Source organism: Pelophylax lessonae (genome assembly GCF_965119305.1).
Source record: "Pelophylax lessonae genome assembly, chromosome: 4".
NCBI lineage: Eukaryota > Metazoa > Chordata > Amphibia > Anura > Ranidae > Pelophylax > Pelophylax lessonae.
Window position 1 is genome coordinate 154,245,149 of NC_138771.1, and position 23,030 is coordinate 154,268,178.

General features: G+C 44.1%; 1 protein-coding gene across 1 annotated transcript in view; it reads left to right on the forward strand.

The window, feature by feature from the left end:
- Window positions 1–10,964: 10,964 nt before the first annotated feature.
- The window catches only part of SMO (smoothened, frizzled class receptor), a 69,852-nt gene continuing 57,786 nt past the window's right edge, over window positions 10,965–23,030 (forward strand). The window contains exon 1 of the mRNA XM_082255297.1: window positions 10,965–11,212. Within this exon, the coding sequence (XP_082111423.1) occupies window positions 10,966–11,212 (247 nt within the window). The 5' untranslated portion in view covers window position 10,965. The remainder of the gene's footprint in view (window positions 11,213–23,030) is intronic.

The following is a 23,030-nucleotide window of genomic DNA, read 5'->3' on the forward strand; positions in this document are numbered from 1 at the left end:
TATATACTATAACTAATGTTATGCAGAAAATGTATATATGTAGCTATGATCTAAATTGTTTTTCTATGTAATTTTGTAACAAATGAATAAAAACTTTTGTATGTACCTTTTACATTGTCTGAAGTGTGGAGATATCTCTGTGCATTAGTGGCACATTTAAATCCCCAGGTCTAAGTCGGCCTGCACCATTCAAGGTGTAGACCCTCACAGACCGCTTCTGTATTTTGTGTGCCTGAAACAGTATCAGGAGTATAGCTCCACTGAACTTCACTCAACTGATGAGAAATCCTCTCCTGTGTGTAACGCTCCGGCGTTTATTTGTGTGGTGTGGATTTGCAGCTGCGGAAGTTACACTCAGTAGTCATGTAGAGATGTGTTGAACTACCATATCCAACTCTCAAGACTCATCATTGTGCATCAGCCTGTCTCAGCAAGCACATACACAAACACAGACACTCATTAAAGATGTTCCTGGAGTGATATGTTTATATGTGAAAGTATAGAGGTGATACTGAGGGGACAGGCGTGGATAGTGATAGCAATGGTAAGAGGTAACAGATGGTGATAGTAAGCACTTAGGATAGCAATCATGTACAGGTAACAGGTGGTAGTGAAGAGCAGATGAAGTGTACAGGAGATGCTAGGCTAGTGCAGTGACAAGATGGTAATAGGCTCAATAGCTTGCAATCTAAGTAGCGGTGCAGATGTTAGATGTAACAGTATAGTTCTTAGAGTAGCAATAGTCTTTAGTAAGCAGAGTATTAGTGAAAGTAGATTAGGAAGGTATTCCCCTGTGGGGTACTTATCACTGGTAGGTTTGTAAGGAGAGGGTTCCGGCGGTGAGGTAATGATCTTGTAGCGAGATACAAGATGTTGTAGCAAGTCTTCGGTCAATCCAGGTATTAGGGAATAGCTGGAGGATTCGGCAGCGTTAGGTAATGCTGTAGCAAGCGGTTTGCACGAACACATGTGAGTGAATGCCGGCGGTTGAAATAGCCGCTCAGAGCGGCACTCACTGATGAGGTCATGGAATTTAAAGGGACAGGTACTAGATGCGTTCCACCTATCTATATGGTGGAACGTAATGTACAAATAATAGGCTGGAAGGGTACCGCAGGTACCAGGATCTTACACTGTGTCCCCCACTGCGCTCAGTGGTTCCTGCCACTGACCCCTACATCACTACAGAACTATATATACAAAGGTATTACTTTGTATGTTAAAGCTGAACACCAGGAAAAACAAAAATGCTTTCTTCAATTGTACTGCCCCTGCACTGCAATGGTTAAATACTTGTTTAGGTCTAGGGGAATGGCAAAATCACTTTTACAAACTTACCAATATTTGAAACGGAGCTCCACCTAAAAAGGGAGGCTCCACTTTTCTGCCCCCCCCCCCACCAGTGCCACATTCGGTGCCACTGGTTCTGACAGGTATCCGCTCCCACTTTCAGGTGATCTCGCTGTGCCCCTCCTCCTTCCCCCGCTGCCAGGCCATTCACAAAGCGCAGCATGCTTTGCACATGCACAGTAGGGAACCAGCTGTGAAGCTGCAAGCCTTTACTGCCGGTTTCCCTTACAAGCAATGGCGGCGGCAGCACCTGGGAGCCTATAAAAAGATCGGCTGGGGAGAAGACACCCCAGGACTTCTGGACAGGTAAGTGTCCTAATATTAAAAGTCAGCAGCTACAGTATTTTTACCTGCTGACTTTTAATTTTTCTGAAGAAGCCTGGACCTCCTCTATAAAAACATTTTTCAAGGACACCTTTTTGTGCTGTGTGTCTAGCAAACCATGTAGGCGGAGGGTGGGGCATTCATTCATTTAAAATTGGCAAGGTTCTACACAAAGACATATGATTAACCTTATGCCATACTTTAATTTAAAGTGGTTCTAAAGGCAGAAGGTTTTTTTTATCTTAATTCATTCTACAGTATGCATTAAGGTAAAAAACCTTCTGTGTGCAGCTCACCCCCCAACCCCCCCCCCCACCCCCTTATACTTACCTGTGCCCCATCTTGATCCAGTGATGTGCATGAGAGTAGAGGCTCTCCCAGGTCTCTGTCTCCTCATTGGCTCACACAGCAGCGAGAGCAATACTTTAACCACTTGCCAACTGCCTACAGTACATTTACTGCGGGTAGGCAGCACAGGCAGACTGGTTCATGTACATATAAGTCATCCAGCCTGTTCTGGGTTAGGGGTGTGCAGTGGCTGGTGGACACAGATTGTGAATCCCGGGACCCGCGGCCCAGTGGTCTTTATGTGATCACAATGTCAACAAAGCTGTTATGAATGAGTTAATTTTAACAGCTGTGTTTCATATGTTGTGTGCTAGCAACAAAAGTGAGTACACCCCTAAGTTAAAATGTCCAAATTGGGCCCAAAGTGTCAATATGTTGTGTGGCCACCATTATTTTCATGCACTGCCTTAACCTTCTTGGGCATGGAGTTCACCAGAGCTTCACAGGTTGCCACTAAAGTCCTCTTCCACTCCTCCCTGAGCTGGTGGATGTTAGAGACCTTGCCCTCCCCCACCTTGCGTTTGAGGATAATCAATAGGGTTTAGGTCCGGAGACATGCCTGGCCAGTCCATCACCTTTACCCTCAGCTTCATTAGCAAGGCAGTGGTTGTCTTGGGGGGTTTGTTTTGGGTCGTTATCATGTTGGAATACTGCCCTGCTGCCCAGTACATCTGGGCATTCAAGGTTCCCTCAATGAACTATAGCTCTCCAGTGCCAGCAGCACTTATGCAGCCCCAGACCATGACACTCCCACCACCATGTTTGACTGTAGGCAGGACACACTTGTCTTTGTACTTCTCACCTGGTTCCCGCCACACATGCTTGACACCATCTGAACCAAATACGTTTATCTTGGTCTCATCAGACCACAGGACATGGTTCCAGTAATCCATGTCCTTAGTCTGTTTGTCTTCAGCAAACTGTTTGCGGGCTTTCTTGTGCATCATCTTTAGAAGAGGCTTCCTTCTGGGACGACAGCCATGCAGACCAATTTGATGCAGTGTGCAGTGTATGGTCTGAGCACTGACAGGCTGACCCCCCACCCCTTCAACCTCTGCAGCAATGCTGGCAGCACTCATACATCTATTTACCAAAGACAACCTCTGGATATGACACTGAGAACATGCACTCAACCATGACGAGGCCTGTTCTGAGTGGAACCTGTCCTGTTAAACCGTTATATGGTCTTGGCCACCGTGCTGCAGCTCAGTTTCAGTTTCATGGTCTTGGCAATCCTCTTATAGCCTAGGCCATCTTTATGTAGAGCAACAATTCTTTTTTTCAGACCCTCAGAGAATTCTTTACCATGAGGTGCCATGTTGAACTTCCAGTGACCAGTATGAGGGAATGAGAGTAATAACACCAAATTTAACACACCTGCTCCCCATTCACACCTGAGACCTTGTAACACTAACGAGTCACATGACACTAGGGAGGGAAAATGGCTAATTGGGCCCAATTCGAACATTGTAGACATCAATGGCTGTTTGTTGAGTTATTTTGAGAGGACAGCAAATTTAAACTGTTATACAAGCTGTACACTCACTACTTTACATTGTAGCAAAGTGTCATTTCTTCAGTGTTGTCACACGAAAAGTTATAATAAAATAATTACATAAATGTGAGGGGTGTACTCACTATAGCTTGTAGATGCTATAACTTTTATACAAACCAATTAATATACACTTACAGGCGGTCCCTGAGTTACAAACATCCGACTTACAAATGACTCCTACTTACAAACGGAGGGAGACAAGAGGAAGTGAGAGGAAATCTACCCCTAGGAAGGGAAATACTCTCCTGTAAGAGTTCTCATGGGAAAAAGGTGTCTCCACTGAAGCTTTATCACCAATCCTTGTTTCCAAAACAACCCAAAATTTGCAAAATCCAATTGTCATAGGGACAGAAAGTGAGGTGAAATCTTCTGAACAGGGGTACAGACAGCAAAACAAATGTTACAGGGGGTGTTAACCCTTCCCTGTGCTATCCAAAAAACTTAAATTATTATTTTGGCTTGAGTTACACTTAAAAAATATACCTGTCCCAACTTACAAACAAATTCAACTTAAGAACAAACCTACAGAACCTATCTTGTTTGTAACCTGGGAACCGCCTGTATTAGGATTTTTTTTTTTAACCAAAGACATGTAGCAGGATACATTTTGGCCCAAAATTATGAATAAATATGAATATAATGGATATGATTTATAACAGTAAGTAGAAACTATAGTTTTTTCATTTTTTTTAGTATCTTTTCATTTATAGCGCAAAAAAATGTAAAAACCCAGTAGTGAGCAAATACCACCAAGAGAAAGCTGTATTTGTGTAAAACAAAATGATAAAAAATGAATTTGAGTACAGTATTGCATGACCGTGCAATTACCAATTAAATTAGCTAAGTGCTGAATATAAAAAAAAATGCACTGGTCATGAAGGGGGTAAAACCTTCCGAAACTCAAGTGGTTAACCACCTGCCGACTGCACTATAGCCAATCAACGGCTCTTTACCATGTGATCAGCTGTGTCCAATCACAGCTAATAAAGATGTAATCACAAGCTGTTTTTCGGCATTTCTTTCCTCATGTTGACAGCATGAGGAGAGGAGAGCCAATAACTGGCTTGTGTGAAAGGGGCATCTACACTGATAATCAGGGCACTGATTATAAGTGCTGTTCCAACAGTGCGCACCAGTGCTGTCTATCAGTGCCCACCAGTGTTGCCAATCAGTGCTCATCAGTGCCTATCAGTGCTGCCAATCAGTGCCTTCTCATCAGTGCCACCTATCAGTTCTGCCATCAGTGCCGCCTATCAGTGCCTTTCAGTGCTGCCTATCAGTGCCACCTATCAGTGCCCATCAGTGCTGTCTATCAGTGCAGCCTCATCAGTGCCGCCTACTCAGTGCCCATCAGTGCCGCATGCTCAGTGCCCATCACTGCAGCCTGTAAGTGCTCATCAGTGCAGCCTCATTACCGCACATTGGTGAAGGAGAAAAATGACCTGTTTGCAAAGTTTTATCACAAACTACAATTTAGAAAATGTTTTGTTTTTATGTTTTGTTTTTTTAAATCTTTGTTTTTTTTTTCTGTTTATTTAGTAAAAAGTTTAAAACCCAGGGGTGATTAAATAATACCAAAAATGTGACAAAAATGATAAAAATTTAATGTGGGAAAATGTGACAGCACTAAAAGCTGAAAGTTGTCCTGGGCAGGAAGGGGGTAAAAGTGCCCAGTAGGCAAGCGGTTAAAGTGGATGTAAACCCTCACATATACCCAGTGAAGTAAATAGCCTCAGATGATACACAGAATAAAACAAATCTTCCTACATAGATTTTACTTGTTTATATGCAGCCTTCTCCTCCCTACACCCCATTAAAAGAGCAGATCATGTTAAAATGCTTTATCTGTCAGGAGCAGAGAGGCTGCAGTTAGAGTGTGTGAGAGCTGATTTGAGGAAAGGCACATATCCCCTTCACACAGCAGAAGAACTGTGTTGTGAATAGCCAAGCTGTGTGCTCAGATCCCTCCACGACACAAATTTTATCTCAAGTGTCGGGAAAACCTTTTAGAAGCCACTCATGCTGATAACAGGAACAAAGCACCAGAGAGAAAGGTCACTTAGAGCTTAAGTAACTCTGCAAATATAGGTGCTTTGCTCAGATTTCATGACTATGGATTACAATTACTTTAAGAAAAACACAAACAAAAAGAAAATGACTTGATTCCCTTATCCACACATTTGATTTGGGGGGGGGGGAATCCTCCTGCTGTGCCTTGTATTCAGGGCCGTCTTTAATATTGATTGGACCCTGGGCAAATATTTTCTTGGGCCCTTCCAAAAACACTTATTAACTATTTGCAGGCAGTGTGGGCTCAAGGGGCAGCTGCTTTGGGCCCCACAACACTGAATAGACCCAGGGCAGCTGCCCCTTTTGCCCTGTGTTAAAGACGGCCCTGCTTGTATTCTGACAACAAGGAGGCTTCTCTGCCATCGGAATACAGTGGTCAGCGCTGCCGGTGGTGCTGATGGAGTGGAAATTTTCCAACAGAGCGGTTTTACAGAAGTTGAAAGGTACTTTTTTCATATGTAGCACCCTCCTGGGTGGGTGCTGGAGACTGAGTGTAGTTTTTGGCTCTGTCTGCCTGTCAGAGGAGCAGCAGGTAAATTCTATGTTGCACTCTGCTTAACGGGGAGCAGGATTTGTGAGTTAGGTCTGCTCAGTGTGTGAGTCATATGGTCTGAGGGAGTGTCCCCACTGTGCCCAATGGGGATGCACATTGGACAGTGGAGGAATCCATGGCCAATGAGGACACAGGCTTTGATACAGCCCCAGGGATTGGCACAGACTGCGGTCTTGGTGCATTGTGGGGTGTGGTATAAAAAGCCAGGGGCACATGTGCACGAGGTCTTTGGCTGGAAACAGAGTCCCGGAAGGAGATTGGCGGCTGCCTCCTCTTCTGAAGTAGCTGGTGCGTGGTCACGGGCAGTTGGCCTGGTGAGCCAGAGCTGTGGAGCTGAACCCAGAGGTCCAGGAGAAGCTGACTGGAGGAGTTGAGGCATTGTGAGAACCTGGAAAGCAGTATCGTGAGTACAAAGGATCCTGCCTACGGGCCTGCCCAGGAAGGGAACCACTCCGGAGTAGTGTAGTCAGTGGACGGGTGTCAGCTGGAGGAAAGGAAAGAGGGTGCTAGGTGTGTGCCCTGAAGAGAAATACCTAAAGGAACATTTACCTCAGATTCATCTAGAGGCAAGATGAAGTACCGGCCTTGCCGCATTCTTAATCAGATTGCCTCAGCATTGTGAATAGTTCAATAAAATAAAACCACAAAAACAACAACCCATAGACTGTTTATTGACTGAGCCATGAAAGTAAAGTGCTAAGATTTCTGCAAGCAGTTGCTACGGGTAACCCAGGGGAATTCAAAAGTGTGTAAAACCAGCAACCCTCAAGGGGGCAGTGTTACACATATTTATTTATATTTACAGAAGTTAATAAGCAATTTGACTTCTGTACAACCACCCTGCCTGTACATGGATTGTAATTTAGCTGGTCCCTGCTGCAGCGGCCAAATTTCCATCCATATATGGCTAGCTTAATCTACATTTACACTGGCATTTAGCCACACTGGGAATCTCAGCAGGAAGAACCTACTGATCCTGCAGCTGGCATTGACAGCTGTGTTGTGGATAGCATCGCCTGCCAAGCCTGTGCAGTGCAATGACTCCTTCAACTGGGATATGCAGCTTAGCTAAACACCTGTGTGATTGTAGCCTAAGGCCCCTTTCACATGCGGCAAATCCGTCCAAGTGGAATCCGACTACTTAGCGGGGGATATCTCTCTCCGCTGATCCCCTCTGAGCAGGCGGATGACAGGTCCATGTCTGCTCCCTCTGCTATGTAGAGCGGACACAGCACACTCTTCTGTCTATGGGAGCGGTCGGATGGAAACAGACTGCATGCTGTTTCCATCCAATTGTCATCCAATCAGATCCACTGGACAGATGGTAAAGGTATTACCATACGTCTATTTTCAGAAGATTTTGTCGGACTGGATGCCCTGCAGATGTCAGCTGACACATGTCAACTGACATCAGCAGCCCCATAAAGGACAATGGGTGGTTCGTTCAGTCCGCTGGTGTGAAAGGGGTATTAAAGAAAATATTAAATACCTATCTTTTTAGTGGCCCATTTCCAGATATCCTGCCTTTTTATTTCCCCTTGGTTCAAGTATTTTAACGTTTTATGCTGATCTAAAGGTTTAGTGTTACTGCTGCCACCTCCCAGCTGTTCACCCAAACTGTAAAATACCAGCTAGATGGGGCTGTTCATATGCCCTGGCCATGGCATATTTACCTTGGGGTGCGGAGTTCAATGGAGCCACGCCGCAACTGCGTGTAATGCACACAACTGCAGCGCAGTAGTGCGACATTATAGGGTTAAATCATGCGGTAAGAATGTGATATAACAAACACCTCCTCACTGCCTGCCAAATGCCACCTGACAAGCGATCTGAATGTGGATTGCTCTTTAGAGGGCACTGCACTCTCCTGCAAGTGTGAAAGAGCCCTAAAGGCCCATTCCCACTAGGAACTGCATGTGAATCGTGTTGCTGTGCAATTCACGTGCAGTTTTCTGCAGTGCAATTTCAGCCCATGCACTACTTTTGTAAACGCACTGCAACCAGATTGCATGGTACATTGTACCATTTAATCAAGTGCAGGCAAACGCACTGTGTTTGCGACCTTCATTTGGGGTGTTGTTAACTTTGCACTGACACTCGCTGCAAATCGCAAGGCAGTGGGATTCGAATGTGGTGCAGAAAAAAGCATAGAACATGGGTTTTCTGCATTAGTGTAAATGGGCCCTAAGACTAAATTCACATCTATGCGTTTTTTTAGTGTGTGTGCAGATGCACAGAAATACACTACAATCCATCTAACCTTATTTCCTATGGGTCCCATTCACATCTTGCAGTTTCCTGCAATACACTTTTTGGAAAAGTGCAGGGACTTTTTTTCATGCAGCACATTTTAGGTCAATAGACCTCAATAAATTTGCATACAAAAACTCCTCAAAAAATGCATTCAAACTAAGTTCCAGGGCTTTTTTATTTTTTAACTTCATTCAAAATGCATAGAAAGTAGATTACGTAGTCTTCAATGGCATATTTCACACCAGTGCTTGCAGTACCAGTCCGTTCCATTTTCAGAAAAAAAAGTAGAACATGCTGCATTTTTCCTACATAGAACTATGCTGGAACTCGGTAAAGCGCATCAAAAACGCACCAGAACGCACCTACATGTATCAAAAACACATCAAAATTGCCCTGGACCCCAGTACAGAGAAAAACAAAAAGGGAAAAAAAAAGCATCTGGAATGCACCCAAAATTCATCAAAAACGCACTGGAACGCATTAAAAAACGTGCATGCAGAAACGCATCTGGAGAAAGTTTTTGTGGTGTGAACTATCCCATAGAAGTGAACCTAGCCTTACATGCATTTTTGGTGCATGTTGCTGCATGACAACAGACACTTTGGTCCAGTTCACACCATAGAAACGCAGTCCGGATACGTTCCAGATGCTTTTTTGCAGGCATGTTTTTGATGCATTTATGATGCGTTCCAGTGCGTTTGTGATGTGTTTTTGATGCAGTCCAGTGCATTTTCCCTCCCTCTTTTTTCTTAGTGCCGGTTCACACTTCCGCGTGTGCGGCAATCGCATGTAATATTGGAGCGCACTGCTCCTTCATTACATGTGATCGGATGTGCAGTGCGAATTCAGCCATACACTTTGTATGGCTAAATTCTCACTGCACCCGCACAAAAATCGCACATGAGGCATTTTTTTCAGCCGCATCAGGATCGGTTTGCACAGTGGTTCACACTTGTGCGATCCGATCCTGTGCGAACTGTCAGATCGCACTGCGATATGCGATCAATCTGGGGGTGTCGTTAACATTTCATTGACACCCCCAGCGTATCGCATATGGCAGTGTGAACTGCCAGATGTGCGTTTGCGATGCGGGAACAGGCTGCGAATTCGCAGCCTTCCCGCATCGCACAAGTGTGACCCGGCAGTTAACCTTAAATAAGGACGTGTGTTCCAGTGCGTTTTTGGTGCATTTCGTGTGTTTAGGTGTGTTCCAGTGCGTTTCTTGATGTGTTTTACTGCTTTCCAGTACAGTCCCGTGCAGGAAAAATGCAGCATGTTCTACTTTTTTTTCTGGAACTGGAACAAACTGCAACTGCAAGCACTGGTGTGAGCCATGCCATTGGAAACCATGTAACCTACTTTCTATGTGTTTTTTATGCAGAAAAAAAAAAAACGCACTGGACTGCAAGTGGTGTGAACTGTCCCTTCCTACTAACAACATCAAAACTTTCCAAAAAATGTGAAGCGTATAAAAAAAAAAAATCAAAAATGCGCATTTAAAAAAAAACAAAATGCGCTGCAAAAATGCATCAACTGCTCATACAAAGATGTGAAGCCTAAATGCATGTTTATTCCGGGTCAGGACTAGCCAGTTTTCAGGAGGGGGGGGGGGGGGTCACCAATGGCAGCTTCTCCACTTTTCTTAGACCTGGGGAAGGCTTTGTAGTATATAAAAACCTATGAATAGTTTACACTCCAGATGACCAAACTCTTCCCCAGCCAAGCTGAGTAGATGTCCCAGCATGACTCCCCCAGCTAGGAGAACTGCAGTGATGATGCTGTGATCAGCACATTGTCCTGCCAATCACCACCCTTCTCCTTGTCTCACATTTTGGGGAGGGCAAATGGGAAACTTTTTTTTTTTTGGTCTGCTTCTAGCAGCAGACACATTCCATCGTCTCCTTTAAGAAGAAAACAGAGTATAGGGATCCCAGCTCATCAGGTCCCTGAGGATCTAGAGAGAGGAGGTCTACTTGTAGGACTCCAGGACCTGGGAGAACATGGCCCTTCTTTGTGTAGGGGGAGCGCTCAGAGCCCCTGCTATCCCCATTCTCTGCATAGGGCGCCCACAACAAGACAACTGAAGGATCAGCAACCAGAGGAATCGCAGCTTCACCATCATCTGTCCTGGGAGAGGTGACCCCGGGGAGCCTGGAGTATCTAAGGAGTGAAAGGGGACACTTTCCAAAGTGTGAATTAAAGTGCGAAGCCAGATTGGGGCTGGGAGAGGAAGGAAGGAGGAGGAGGGGAGTCTGCTGCCATCCCAGAGCCTGGATCACATTACATTCTTCCACTCCTCTCCTGCAAGTTTTCTGGGAGAGAAAAGTCCCCTGTTGTCTGCCATTGCATGCCTGGAGCTCGGGGAACATAGCAGGACTTTCCTCTGGATGCTGAGTCCTTGGAGGGACTGTGATGGAGGGAGGAAGATTGTCCCCATCCCATTGAGACAAAGCTGTGTGCAGTTTGGGGCCATTCCTGCTTTGTGTCTCCCTGCCCCCCTCCCCCCCTAAACATGTCCTCCTACATGGGGCTGAGGATCTCCTGGATGGTGGTGATCAGCTTCTTCATGTCTGCCTCTGGAGAGATTCACTTCAATGAATCCCTGTACATGGATAGGTGCAAGAAGAGCACCACTTGTGAATCCCTCAAATACAACATCTGCCTGGGATCTGCTCTGCCCTATGGCTTCACCTCCATTACCCTGGCTGAGGACTCCTTCACCCAGGAAGAAGTTCATGATAAGCTCCTGCTGTGGTCTGGTATGTAGCTGGGTCCTATAGGGAGCCAAACTCTGGGGCTCATTCACTACCTGCGCATGGGTGGTCTTGGGGGTCACTAAACTCAATCATGTGTTTTTCTTTCCAAGTGTTATGTGTTGTGTTTATGATAGTGAAAGAAACACAGGGAACGTCCTCATTTGTTACATTGTTTATTATTATTTGTTTTTGTTATTGTAATTGGAGCAAAAAGTTTGACCTAATCATTTGGCCCATGCACACAGGACTTTATTTCCTATCCTGGAAGGCCTGGGCTCCCGGGGAAGAAAAAGATGAGCCTTAGCCCCGGTTCACACTTATGCGATGCGGGAAGGCTGCGAATCCGCAGCCTGTTCCCGCATCGCAAACGCACCCCCGGCAGTTCACACTGCCATATGCGATACGCTGGGGGTATCAATATAATCTTAACGACACCTCCAGTTTGTTCGCATATCGCAGTGCAATCTTGCAGTTCGCACAGGATCGGATCGCACAAGTGTGAACCGCTTTGCGATCCGATCCTGATGCGGCTGACAAAAAGGGTCCTGTGCGTGTTTGCTGCGGGTGCGGTGCGAATTTAGCCATACAAAGTGTATGGCTATACTCGCACCGCACAGCCGATCGCATGTAATGAAGGAGCAGTGCGCTCCGACATTACATGCGAACGCCGCAGCCGCACAAATGTGAACCGGCTCTTATGCCTCGTACACACCTACCGATTGCCGGCCGTAAATATTCGGCCAACGACCGATCGGCCGATTGTAGGCTTGTTAGTATGATGCTTCCGACAGCCGACAGCGCATTTTCGGCCGAACAGAATCTGTCATGCAGGCATTAAAATTTTTGTTGGCCAACACCAGAATGCCCGATTGTTCCTCAGTCAGTACAGATTTCGGCCGACAATCAGCAGATTTGCAAGACTGGGCATGCTCAGAAAAGAAAAAACTCACGGAAAGTTAACCATCACATGACATCACTTCTGCAGTCGGCTGTTGTTGGCCGACAAAATTTGTGTGCAGTCTTTTGCACTTTTCAGCGGACACGACAGCCCTGGACAAAAGACGGCCGATCGGTCGGCCGACGATTGGTACGTGTGTACGAGGCATTAACACGCAACACACGCAACGATTATCGGCCGACCGATCGGCCGTCTTTTGTCCAGTGTTGTTGTGTTGGTTGAAATGTGCTCTAGACTGCACACGAATTTTATCGGCCAACAAAAACCAACTTCAGAAGTGATGTCATGTTCTGGTTTACTTTCCGTGTGTTTTTTCTTCTCTGAGCATGCCCAGTCTTGCTCATCAGATTTTTGTCTGCCAAAATCTGTACTGACTGATGGAAAATCGGCCATTCTGTTGAAAGCCAACAAAAATTTTATAGCCTGCACACCAGATTTTTTTTGGCCGAAAAGTCGGAGTCGGTTGTCGAAAGCATCATACTAACAAGCCGAAAATTGGCCGATCGGACGTTGGCTGAAAATTCACGGACAATAATCGATGCGTGTGTACGAGGCTTTAGCCCCAGTTAACATATATATGCGGTGCGGTAAATGCTGCGAATCCTGAGCGTTTCCCACACCACGCTAAAATCACACTCTATTCATGTGATCTGCCACTGGTGTCAAGGGCTTGTTCACACTTGACTAAATTTCTAACGCCTAACAAATGCTCCTATAGCGTTAGTATGGGCGTTAGACTCGCGTTAATGAGCTTTAATATGGGCATTAGACTGGTATCAATGAGCTTTAGTATGGGTGTTGGAATGGCATTTTACAAGCGCTAATGACGAGTTAAAAACACTTCCCAAACACCCTATGCATAGTTTTGAAGCGTTTAGAGTCGGTTCACACAGGGGCGACACGACTCTGTACTACTTCGGGGGCGACTTGTGCATTACAATGCACCACGACTTCGGAGCGACTTGCAGGGACTTCACATAATGGAAGTCAATGCAAGTCGCTCCAGGTCGCCCCGAAGTAGTACAGGACCTTTTTTCTAAGTCGGAGCGACTTGTGTCGCTCCTATTAGAACGGGTCCTTTAGCAGTCAATGGACCACGAGGGAGCGCGACTTGTCAGGCTGACAAGTCGCCTGACAAGTCGCGGCAATGTGAACCGGCTCTTAATGAGCGTAAGGCGAGTTAAAACTGCTACACAATGCAAAGTGATATTACAGGAGATAAACAAATTTGAATGCCCCGCAACTGTGCTGAAAACACTTCCCAGAGCATTTGTGAAACATTACCATAGACTTGAATGGGAGGCGTTGAAAGGCTTCAAACTCCTCCTGACTCGACTTGAGGCTTTGTATTTTGATAATGTGAACAGCACTGTGTGCTGACCATTGTATAATTTGCATAGGCGTTTGAGGGGCGTTTTTAACGCCTGCTTTAATGCAAGTGTGAACTTAGCCTAAGGGCTCTTTCACACGGGCGTTCCTTTTTTTTTGCCCGATCAGGTCCTTTTTTTTTTTTTTGTAACGGACACGGATGACACTTGTGTCATCCGGTCCGTATGTCCGTTTTTCATCCCATCCGTTTGCGGATGAAAAACTGACATAATGCATGTCTATGTAAATACGGATGTCTGCGGATGACACCACTGACATCCGTTTTTGCTTCCGTTCCGTTTTTTGAAAGGAAGAAAAAATAGGGTTCTCCTCCGTTCAAAAAAACTGAACTGAACTGAACTGACAAAAAACGGATGTCAGAGGATGATCATCCGATGACATCCGTATTTACATAGAGATACATTATGTCCGTTTTTCATCCGCAAACGGATGGGATGAAAAACGGACATACGGAACGCCCGTGTGAAAGAGCCCTTAATGACACCCCAAAACAGGCAGCAAAACGCAGTGCAATTGCAAGAATTGGGTCGCACTGACTCTGGTGCTGTGCGGCATAAATTGAAACATACAAAATGAATGGGCTCAAATCACACTGCAAAGAATCGCATGTGATTTGAATCGGAATGCTGTGCGACTCCTATCAAAATCACACCGCACAAGTGTGAACCCAGGCTAAAGCCATGTTTTGCAAACACGTCAAGCATTTGGGCATTTATTCATTCCATTGGCCAGAATAATTATGCATTCTGGCCATTGGAATAAATAAATGCCCAAGCACCTGACTCACCTAGCGCTAAATAGCGTTTAGATGCGTCTACATGGATTTCGGCAAATCAAGCATTTTTTTTTTTTCTTACACTGGAGCATTCCTCTCTTGAACACCCTGGGCCTGTTTTTTTTTTTTTTGTTTGTTTGTTTGCTCTGCCTCTAAACGCCTGTAAATGCCTATGTGTGATTGGACACAGCCGTCATGTGATCAGGAGGGCCAATCAGAAGGCCCTCCTGCCAAAACTTGTTCCTCTGTGTCCGAGGGACACAGGCACATCGAGATCGCGCCGCTGCGCGTGCCCGCGGTGGAGCGATCTCGCTCCTTCTGCAGGACATTCGGGAACGTCCGATCAGAAGGACGAGACTTCCACCCGGCCGTATATGTACAGTGGCCGGGTGGGAGGTGGTTAAGGGGTGTTTAGAAAGAGAAAAAAACACAAAATGCCCCTAAAAGCGTCCTGTGTGCACAAATCCTTTATCATCACTGGGGCTGATTGGCCTCAAAAGGAGCAGAGAATGTACACTGTGCAAAGTGAAGGTTCAGGATAGTGAATGAGGTAAGGGCTCAAACACACGGCCATATCTGGCTGTATAACGTAAATCCTGGCTTATTTCCCCACCAGCAAACAGCTGTCTAAAAGTCAGAGGCTTTACACAGCTATATGTTTGTATATGCAAGTACTTGCTCAAAAATAAGCACATGCGCAACGGCGTACAACTCTGGACACAGATTGTCTGTGTACGCTTATATGCATATGCATGTTTAAGCAAGTACTTGCATACATGTGCGTATAACCATTGACCTCTATGGGCAGCTGTATGCAGCACTTGGGGGCTCCCCGCTAAAATACACAGGATTTAAAATATACGTCTGAAATCGTTAAAATGAGGCTACATGATATCCTTATTCTCCAAAAATAACCTGTACACATACACTATGTATTGGCCCTGTAATCCGTTTTTTTTTCTGCTTGTTTGAAACGAACAGTACACGTTCGTTGCAGTCAGGTGCATTGCTTTTTGCACATTACAAACCCCATAGTCCCCAAATCATCTCAGGAGCGAGCAAGAGAATGTGGCTATATTCCTACTTACAGTGGGACCGTGGAGAATTAAAGTAGCCACCCTGTAAGGCTTATTTTTACATTAGTACGTCTCCAAAGTCATACGAAATTTCCAGTGCGACTTTGGAGTGTGACTTTTGGTACAACTTTGATCTGACTTTACATTCTCCGGACCAAAGTCACATCAAAAATCAGACCAGGAACCTTTTCTGAAGTCGCTGCCATTTCTGTACTGTCAGTAGCAATGCAGTGTTAATTTTGGCAGCAAATTTTAATTTTGTTTTAGTCTTAGTCTTAGGACTAAAATGGCATTTTAGTTTTAGTCCCATTTTAGTCTTCTGCAAGTGTTTTAGTTTTAGTCGTATTTAGTCGACTAAAACTCCAGCACATTTTAGTCGACTAAAACGTCCTACATTTTAGTCGACTAAAATGTCCTACATTTTAGTCGACTAAAACTCATTTTAGTCATCTATAATCGAATGGGTGTAGTTCAATTGTAATTTGTAATGCATTATTTAAGCATTTCTCTACAATTTCCAAACTCATAATTTAATTACTGCTGGTCCTGGAGTGAAAAATCTAATATGTTATTATTTATGGTATTAAGCTTTTAGCATGCACCAGTGTTAATTTTGGCAGCAAATTTCGATTTAGTTTTAGTTAGTCTTTTGACTAAAATGCCATTTTAGTTTTAGTCGTATTTTAGTCTTAAGACTAAAATGCCATGTTAGTTTTAGTCGTATTTTAGTCTTCTGAATTGTTTTAGTTTTAGTCGTATTTTAGTCGACTAAAATTGTGTTAATTTAGTCTATGAAAAAGTTTTAGTCGGTTTTAGTCGACAAAATTAACACTGTAGCAATGCCTCTTATAGAAATACATTGAATTTCACATGTCCTGCGACTTGGGGGCACAAGTCGAATCCCAAGATGCTTGATTGGATAAAAGGAGCCTAACAGGAAGTCAGATCACAGCAACAACAACAAAAAAAAAAGGAATTTGGAGGAGGTTAAGAGCAATAAAAATTACTTTTTTTGTACTCAGAATATATACATGAATAGATTTACACCAGAGTTTAGTGTCTCTTCAAATAATAATAATATTGTTATGGCATTTGCTACAGAAGTGTGCTTTGTCTGTTCTGTATTTGTTACATTGTATGTTGCTGAATAAGGAGATCCTTTACTATGTTACAACACTGTTGGAATCCAAGTTTCTATTAGGTAGCAGCAAGCACAGTGCCTGTGGCCTACACTTTTTTAAGGCCTACCAAAGAGGAAAGTTCTTTCTAGCAGAAAAATAAGAAAAAGAATGTAGCACAAAGGAAATCTTCCTACAACTTCCAAACTACGTTACAAAGACAAAGATCCCAATTTTCTTTCTGTTCCAAAAGTCACTTTGGTTTCTCTTTTCAATAAAATCTTCCATATTAGGAGTAAAGTCATATTCAATGCACAGAAGAATAGAGGGGGTCATGGCGTTTGCTGATTGTATGTGATTCTTAATTTGATTACTTTAGGAAATCATCTTATATTTATCTATAAATAGATATTAGATATGATAATAATAATAATTGTATATTTGATCTAGGGATAAACACCCATTGTAATATCTACCTTAGGAAGAAAATAGATTTTTCGTTTGTTTTTGTTTTTTTTTAATATTGATGTAAGTTATTAGAGATGATGACTGTCACGTAACTAAGCTACAGTAATCATTAAGTCTAAACTTCAAGTATGGATTTTATTGCATAGTAATGCTGGCAATGGATTTCTTCTTTTAAAAAAAAAAACACATGGATTCCCCATTTACAGAAGCGAGGTGGATGAAGGAATCCTTCTTATTATGCCATTTTATTCTAATAGCTGGACTCCTCCACTGTTAGACTACACAGATCAGCAGCTGCAGTTGCTGATTGACAAATGTTTTCCAACATTCCAGTTTCACAGAAATTGATTGTTGAATTGAATTGATAGACTTCTGTCAAGCGGAATGACTATACATGGATCAAAATTCAGCCATTCCCAGCTGAACTAGCCACATTTCAATCCATCTATGGACAGTCTTAAGTCCCGTACACACTATCAGATTATCGAACGATCTGTCGTCCGTTTTTTGTGGCATGCTAGTCTCATGTCGAAAGTGAAGAGGTTATTTTCATACAAATTTTCCCGTACGACAGAATTTAACTTCAGAAGTGATGTCATGTGTTGGATTATTTTGTATGTGTTCTTTCGTCTCTGAGCATGCCTAGTCTTGCTCTTAAGATTTTTTTCAGACGAAAACTATACTTATTAAACGAAAATCGGACGTTGTGTTGACCTACGATAAAGATTTTATAGCCTGCACATCCAGTTTTTGGCATCCGAAAATCCGTAATCGGCTGTCGAAAGCACTATACTAACAAACCGAAAATCGGCAGATCGTTCGTCGGACGAAATTTCCCTTCCGATTTTCGTATCGCCTTTACAGTACATTGGTCCAGCCTGCAGCAAAAATTGCAAGGCATTCTGTGAATGGCGCCCATGCCAAACAAGCAAACCCCTGTGATTACTATGCAGCAGGGTAGCCACTTGGCACATTTCATCAGAAGTAATTTAGTGCTGAACACTAGGATTTCCATTATATTCCATGGTGCCCATCTACACCTGAGTGTAGTGTCACTTGTATTGAACATTGCTCGAAAAAGAACATGAGCTTCTTTTAAGGCGCACATTTTGTCCCCAATAGACTTCAGTGGGAGTGTTTTCCTGACTAATAACTAGATTTCCATCCACAAAATAAAAAATTGCTTATGTCTGAAGCTAGGGTTGCCACTTTTTTTTCAGGTCAAACCTGAACACTTTAGCAGGTTCAGCAAATTTTTTTCTTCTTTTTAGTATACAATATAGGATTGCAACAGACCTGGGACACGTTTTGGGTGCTTCAAAGAGAATAGTAATGTGGGGTGCATAGTGTCCCCTCACCCTCCTGTCAAGCCCTGTTCCTAACCACATTCCTGTCTTTATAATGTGTCCGGGTTTCAGACAGACTGAAACCCGGACACATGATTCAAAACCCAGACTGTCCAGAGGGAATCTTGGACAGGTGGCAACCCTTTCTGAAGCTCATGACAAAATGCACAAAAACACTTGTACTTAGCTGAAGTGTAAATAGGGCCTATTAGTCCCCGTTCACACCGGTGGCGACCTGTGAGGCGACCTGGTCGCCTCACAGGTCGCCGTAGGTCGCCTTCCATAGAGAAGCTGCGGACCCTTTCTAATAGGAGTGACACAAGAAAAAGGGTCCGGAGCTTCTTTGGGGCGACCCGGAGCGACCTGCATAGACTTCAATGTTATGAAGTCCATGCCGGCCGCTCCGAGGTCGCGGCGCGCTGCTCGCACCGCGACCTCGGAGGTCGCCCCGGGAAGTCGGATCGCCCCAGTGTGAACGGGGTCTTAGAGTAGAAATAATAGTGATCTATTACCAATCCTGCAGTGTTTCTTATGTTTCTTGCACCACAATACTTGTCTGATCTTAGTGTTTCCATTGAAGAACCTTTTCAGGCCTAGGAGAAATAATATTTAATTTAGTGCATAGTTCTAGCATTACAAAGCATAGTTATAACTCCAACAGTTTCGGTTGCTAGCAATCAGAAATAAATAAAGCTTAAATTTATCTTGGATTAGGTATGGGAGGGCTGTTAAACCTGTCAATTTGTTCAGGTAAGTGTCCTTATATTAAAAGTTAGTAGCTACAGTATTTGTAGCTGCTGACTTTTCACCCACCCCCCCCCCCCCCCCAGACTGGAACTCTGCTTTAAGGTTGAACTAAAGGCAAAACATTTTTCTTGGATTAGGTAGGGCCGGACTGGCCTAGCGGGATACCGGGAAATTTCCCGGTGGGCCACTTTAAGATGGGGCCGTCCGGCCGCTTTAAGATGGGGCCGTCCGGCCGCTTTAAGATGGGGCCGTCCGGCCGCTTGATACGCCCCCCGCTGCGCTCCGACTCCAGCGATGGATAGCTTCTCCTACGCCAGCCGCTGTGAGCGGCATGACGTTACATCCGACGGGGGAGGCGGCTGCGGATCATCTCCTTCATTTCTCTGCATGACGGTCCGCGCCGATCCCTCCCACACAGACGCCAGCGGCCAGCAGCATCATCGCAGCAGGACAGGTCACAGTGTGAGCAGAGCAGAACATGAGCTGCCTGCCATGCCACATGTAAAAGCCAGGTAAGACTCAATGCCCGGGGAGGGGGGGGGGGGAATCAGCATATTAGAGCCCCTAATATAATGCTGATCCGCCACCCCCCCTGGCCCCCTCATGGACTAAACTGATACATGCCATGCGTAAAAATATTAAAAAGTATACAAAGAGTACATAATACAGATTATGTCACTAAAAGAGAGACAATAAACATGTGTATAGTTTGTTAAAACATATTGTACATATTAGATAGTGGTAATGGTATATAAATATCGCCTGACATGTCGGACATAAAGAGGGTGGCGTCCTTCTTCATAGGCTATATCCCAGTTCACATATATATATATATATATATATATATATATATATATATATATATATATATATATATATATATATATATATATATATATATAAGTGTATCCGTGAGAGATTGGTGTGCTTAGCTTTTCTCCAATGCCAACACTAAATATAGCTGATGATAGGGTTTTGCTTATCATAAAAATGACAGGTGCCACTGGTGGAAGGATGCTGTAGGAAAGTGCATAGTGCAATTCTCAAGCCAACTGTTTAGTGCGAGTCACAGGGACCCAGGGCTGGTGTATCACCTGTGCCCAAATATCACTCAGTTCACACATAGGGAGCAAAAGCAGTCAAGGTGTTCAATACAGGAACGAGCTGATGTCCAAAACATGTCAGGCGATGTGTATATTCCATTACCACTATCTAATATGTACAATACGTTTTAACAAACTATATACATGTTTATTGTCTCTCTTTTAGTGACATAATCTGTATTAAGTACTCTTTGAATACTTTTTAATATTTTTGAATAAAATACCATTTATTTTTATGCATGGCATTTGTCAGTTTAGTCTATGAGGGACATTCAGGCCATTGGCCTTTTTCTTTTTTACATATTTAATTATGGACATAACAAATTCCAGTTGATCCCCCCCCCCCTTTATCTGTACTCTAGCCTTTTTGTCTGTATTAGGGAGAGGGGGCCGGGGGGGGGGATCAGCATTGTATTAGGGGGAGAGGGGGATCAGCATTGTATTAGGGGGAGGGGGGAACTGCATTGTATTAGGGGGAGGGGGCCGGGGGAGTCAGCATTTTATTAGGGGGAGGGGGTCAGCATTGTATTAGGGGGAGGGGGCCGGGGGGGTCAGCATTTTATTAGGGGGAGGTGGTCCGCATTGTATTAGGAGGGGGGGATCAGCATTGTATTAGGGGGAGGAGGCCAGGGGGGGGGGTCAGCAGTGTATTAGGGGGATGGGGGGTATCAGCATTTTATTAGGGGGAGGGAGGGATCAGCATTGTATTAGGGGGAGGGAGGGATCAGCATTGTATTAGGGGAGGGGGGAACCTCATCCTCTTGTATTGCATTGGGGGGGGGGGAGAATCAGCATATTAAGGCCCCTAATACATTGCTGTCCCCCCTCCCCCTAATATACTGCTGATCCACCCCCTCCCCCTAATACAACTTTTTTTTTTTGCTCTTTATATATAAGAGCCAGTTCACATAGGCGCGACCCGACTTGCCGGGGCGACCTGTGAAGTTGCGGTGCACACCTCGGAGAGACCTGCACGGACTTCATATTATTGAAGTCAATGCAGGTCGCTCCGGGTCGCCCCAAAGAAGCTCAGGAACCTTTTTCTAAGTCGGAGCGACTTGTGTCGCTCCTATTAGAACGGGTCCTGTGCTACTCTATGGCAGACGACCCACGGCGACTTGTCAGGCGACCAGGTCGCCCCAGTGTGAACGGGGTCTAAGTCCTTTGTGTGAGTTTATATCTGTCTTATCTATAAATAATGCACTAATTAAATGTGCATTAAAATGCATGATTTTACCTTTTATGAACAAGAAATCAACGTTGTGCTGGTATGACGACGCAATGCTATGGGGCTGGTATGTAATTTTTTCCAGGGCTGGTTTTCATACCCAGTCCGGCCCTGGGATTAGGTATGGGAGGGCTGTTACCCCTGTCAATTTGTTTCCCATTTGGGAGATTTTCCTTCACTTCCTGTCCCATAGCCAAAATATGAAGTGAGAGGAAATCTCCCTAAAGTGATGGAAATCCCTGGTTGTCACCAGAACTTGTGTCTCCATTGGAAGATTTCCCCTCTATCACTGTTCTGGTGAATACCCCAAAGTTTGTGATTTTCTTTCACTTTCACTTTTGATGATCATAGTAAACAGGACATATGGAGAGAATAAATCTCCATATTGGGCACAGATAGCAAAAAATCCTGATGGGTTCTAATCCCTCCTCTAACCTCCTGGGCATATTCACAAAGATACGCACAGTACAGCCGCCCTCTGCAAGCAGTAAACTGTGACTACTTACAATTTATTTATTTTTTTTTACAATATCTTTCAATGATAGCCGTGAACACTTGATGTTGTTTTATCTTTTTGTCCCGAGTGCCACTGGCACTAATGCAGAAAATAGAATCTAAAATTTTAGACTTGTCACCAGAACAAGAGGTAAGGATAAATAATCCAATAGGAGCACCTGTTCTGGTGACAACTGTCTTAAAAGGAATTCCCCTTCTCCGAGTCTTTGGAACAGGAAGTTAAAAAATGATCACCAATGGGACTCACCCGCTGTCGGCTAAAACTGGGTCACAGGAGTGGAGAATGAACTGCACTCCAGTGATTCATAGAAGAAGTATAGCCAAATAGCTTTGGCCATACTTCTCCTTTAATAAACTCAGACCACTACATTTGTGGCCAGCATATTATGTTATCAATTCATTTTATTGTTTATTTATCTTGGAATCTGCTATCCTTTGTGAAACAGACTGACAAGTCCCAAATGCATGTTTGAAATCTGCAAATCTGTATAAAAACCCAGCCCAAACATTTTACGGAGTTCAAAAATACTACTAGAATATGTATTTGAGGCTTAATGTAAACCAGTGAGGGTCCAGTCACGTGATCTCCCCTGTGTCCGCCAGCGGGTTGGGAACACTTAAAAAATCATATGCGACCTGAACCACAAGCAAAACGCGTCTCTGTGGGTAGGACAACCCATTGAAATGAATAAGCTGCCCTACATGCAAAAAGTAGGTTGCAAAAGTATGAACCTGTCCTAAGTAGTGGATGTGTATGGATTATTTTTTGGAGAATAACAATATTGTTTAGTGTGACTTTAAAGTCAAAATAAAAAGCAGAAACATCAGCCCAAGGGGCATAACTTTCGGTCAGTAAGATGTGTCCCTCATGCTGATGCTAGTTGAAATCCTCCTCTGTCCATGCCCTCCACTCCCACTAATGCTGCACAATTCTGTATAAAAGGAAAATCACAATTTTTATGCCTAAAATGAAGATCACGATTCTCGGTGTAACATCATCTTTCACAATATACAAAAAAACTGGGCTAACTTCACTTTTTTTTTTTTTTATTAATTGAAGTGTATTTTTTCCCAAAAAAATTGCATTTGAAAGACCG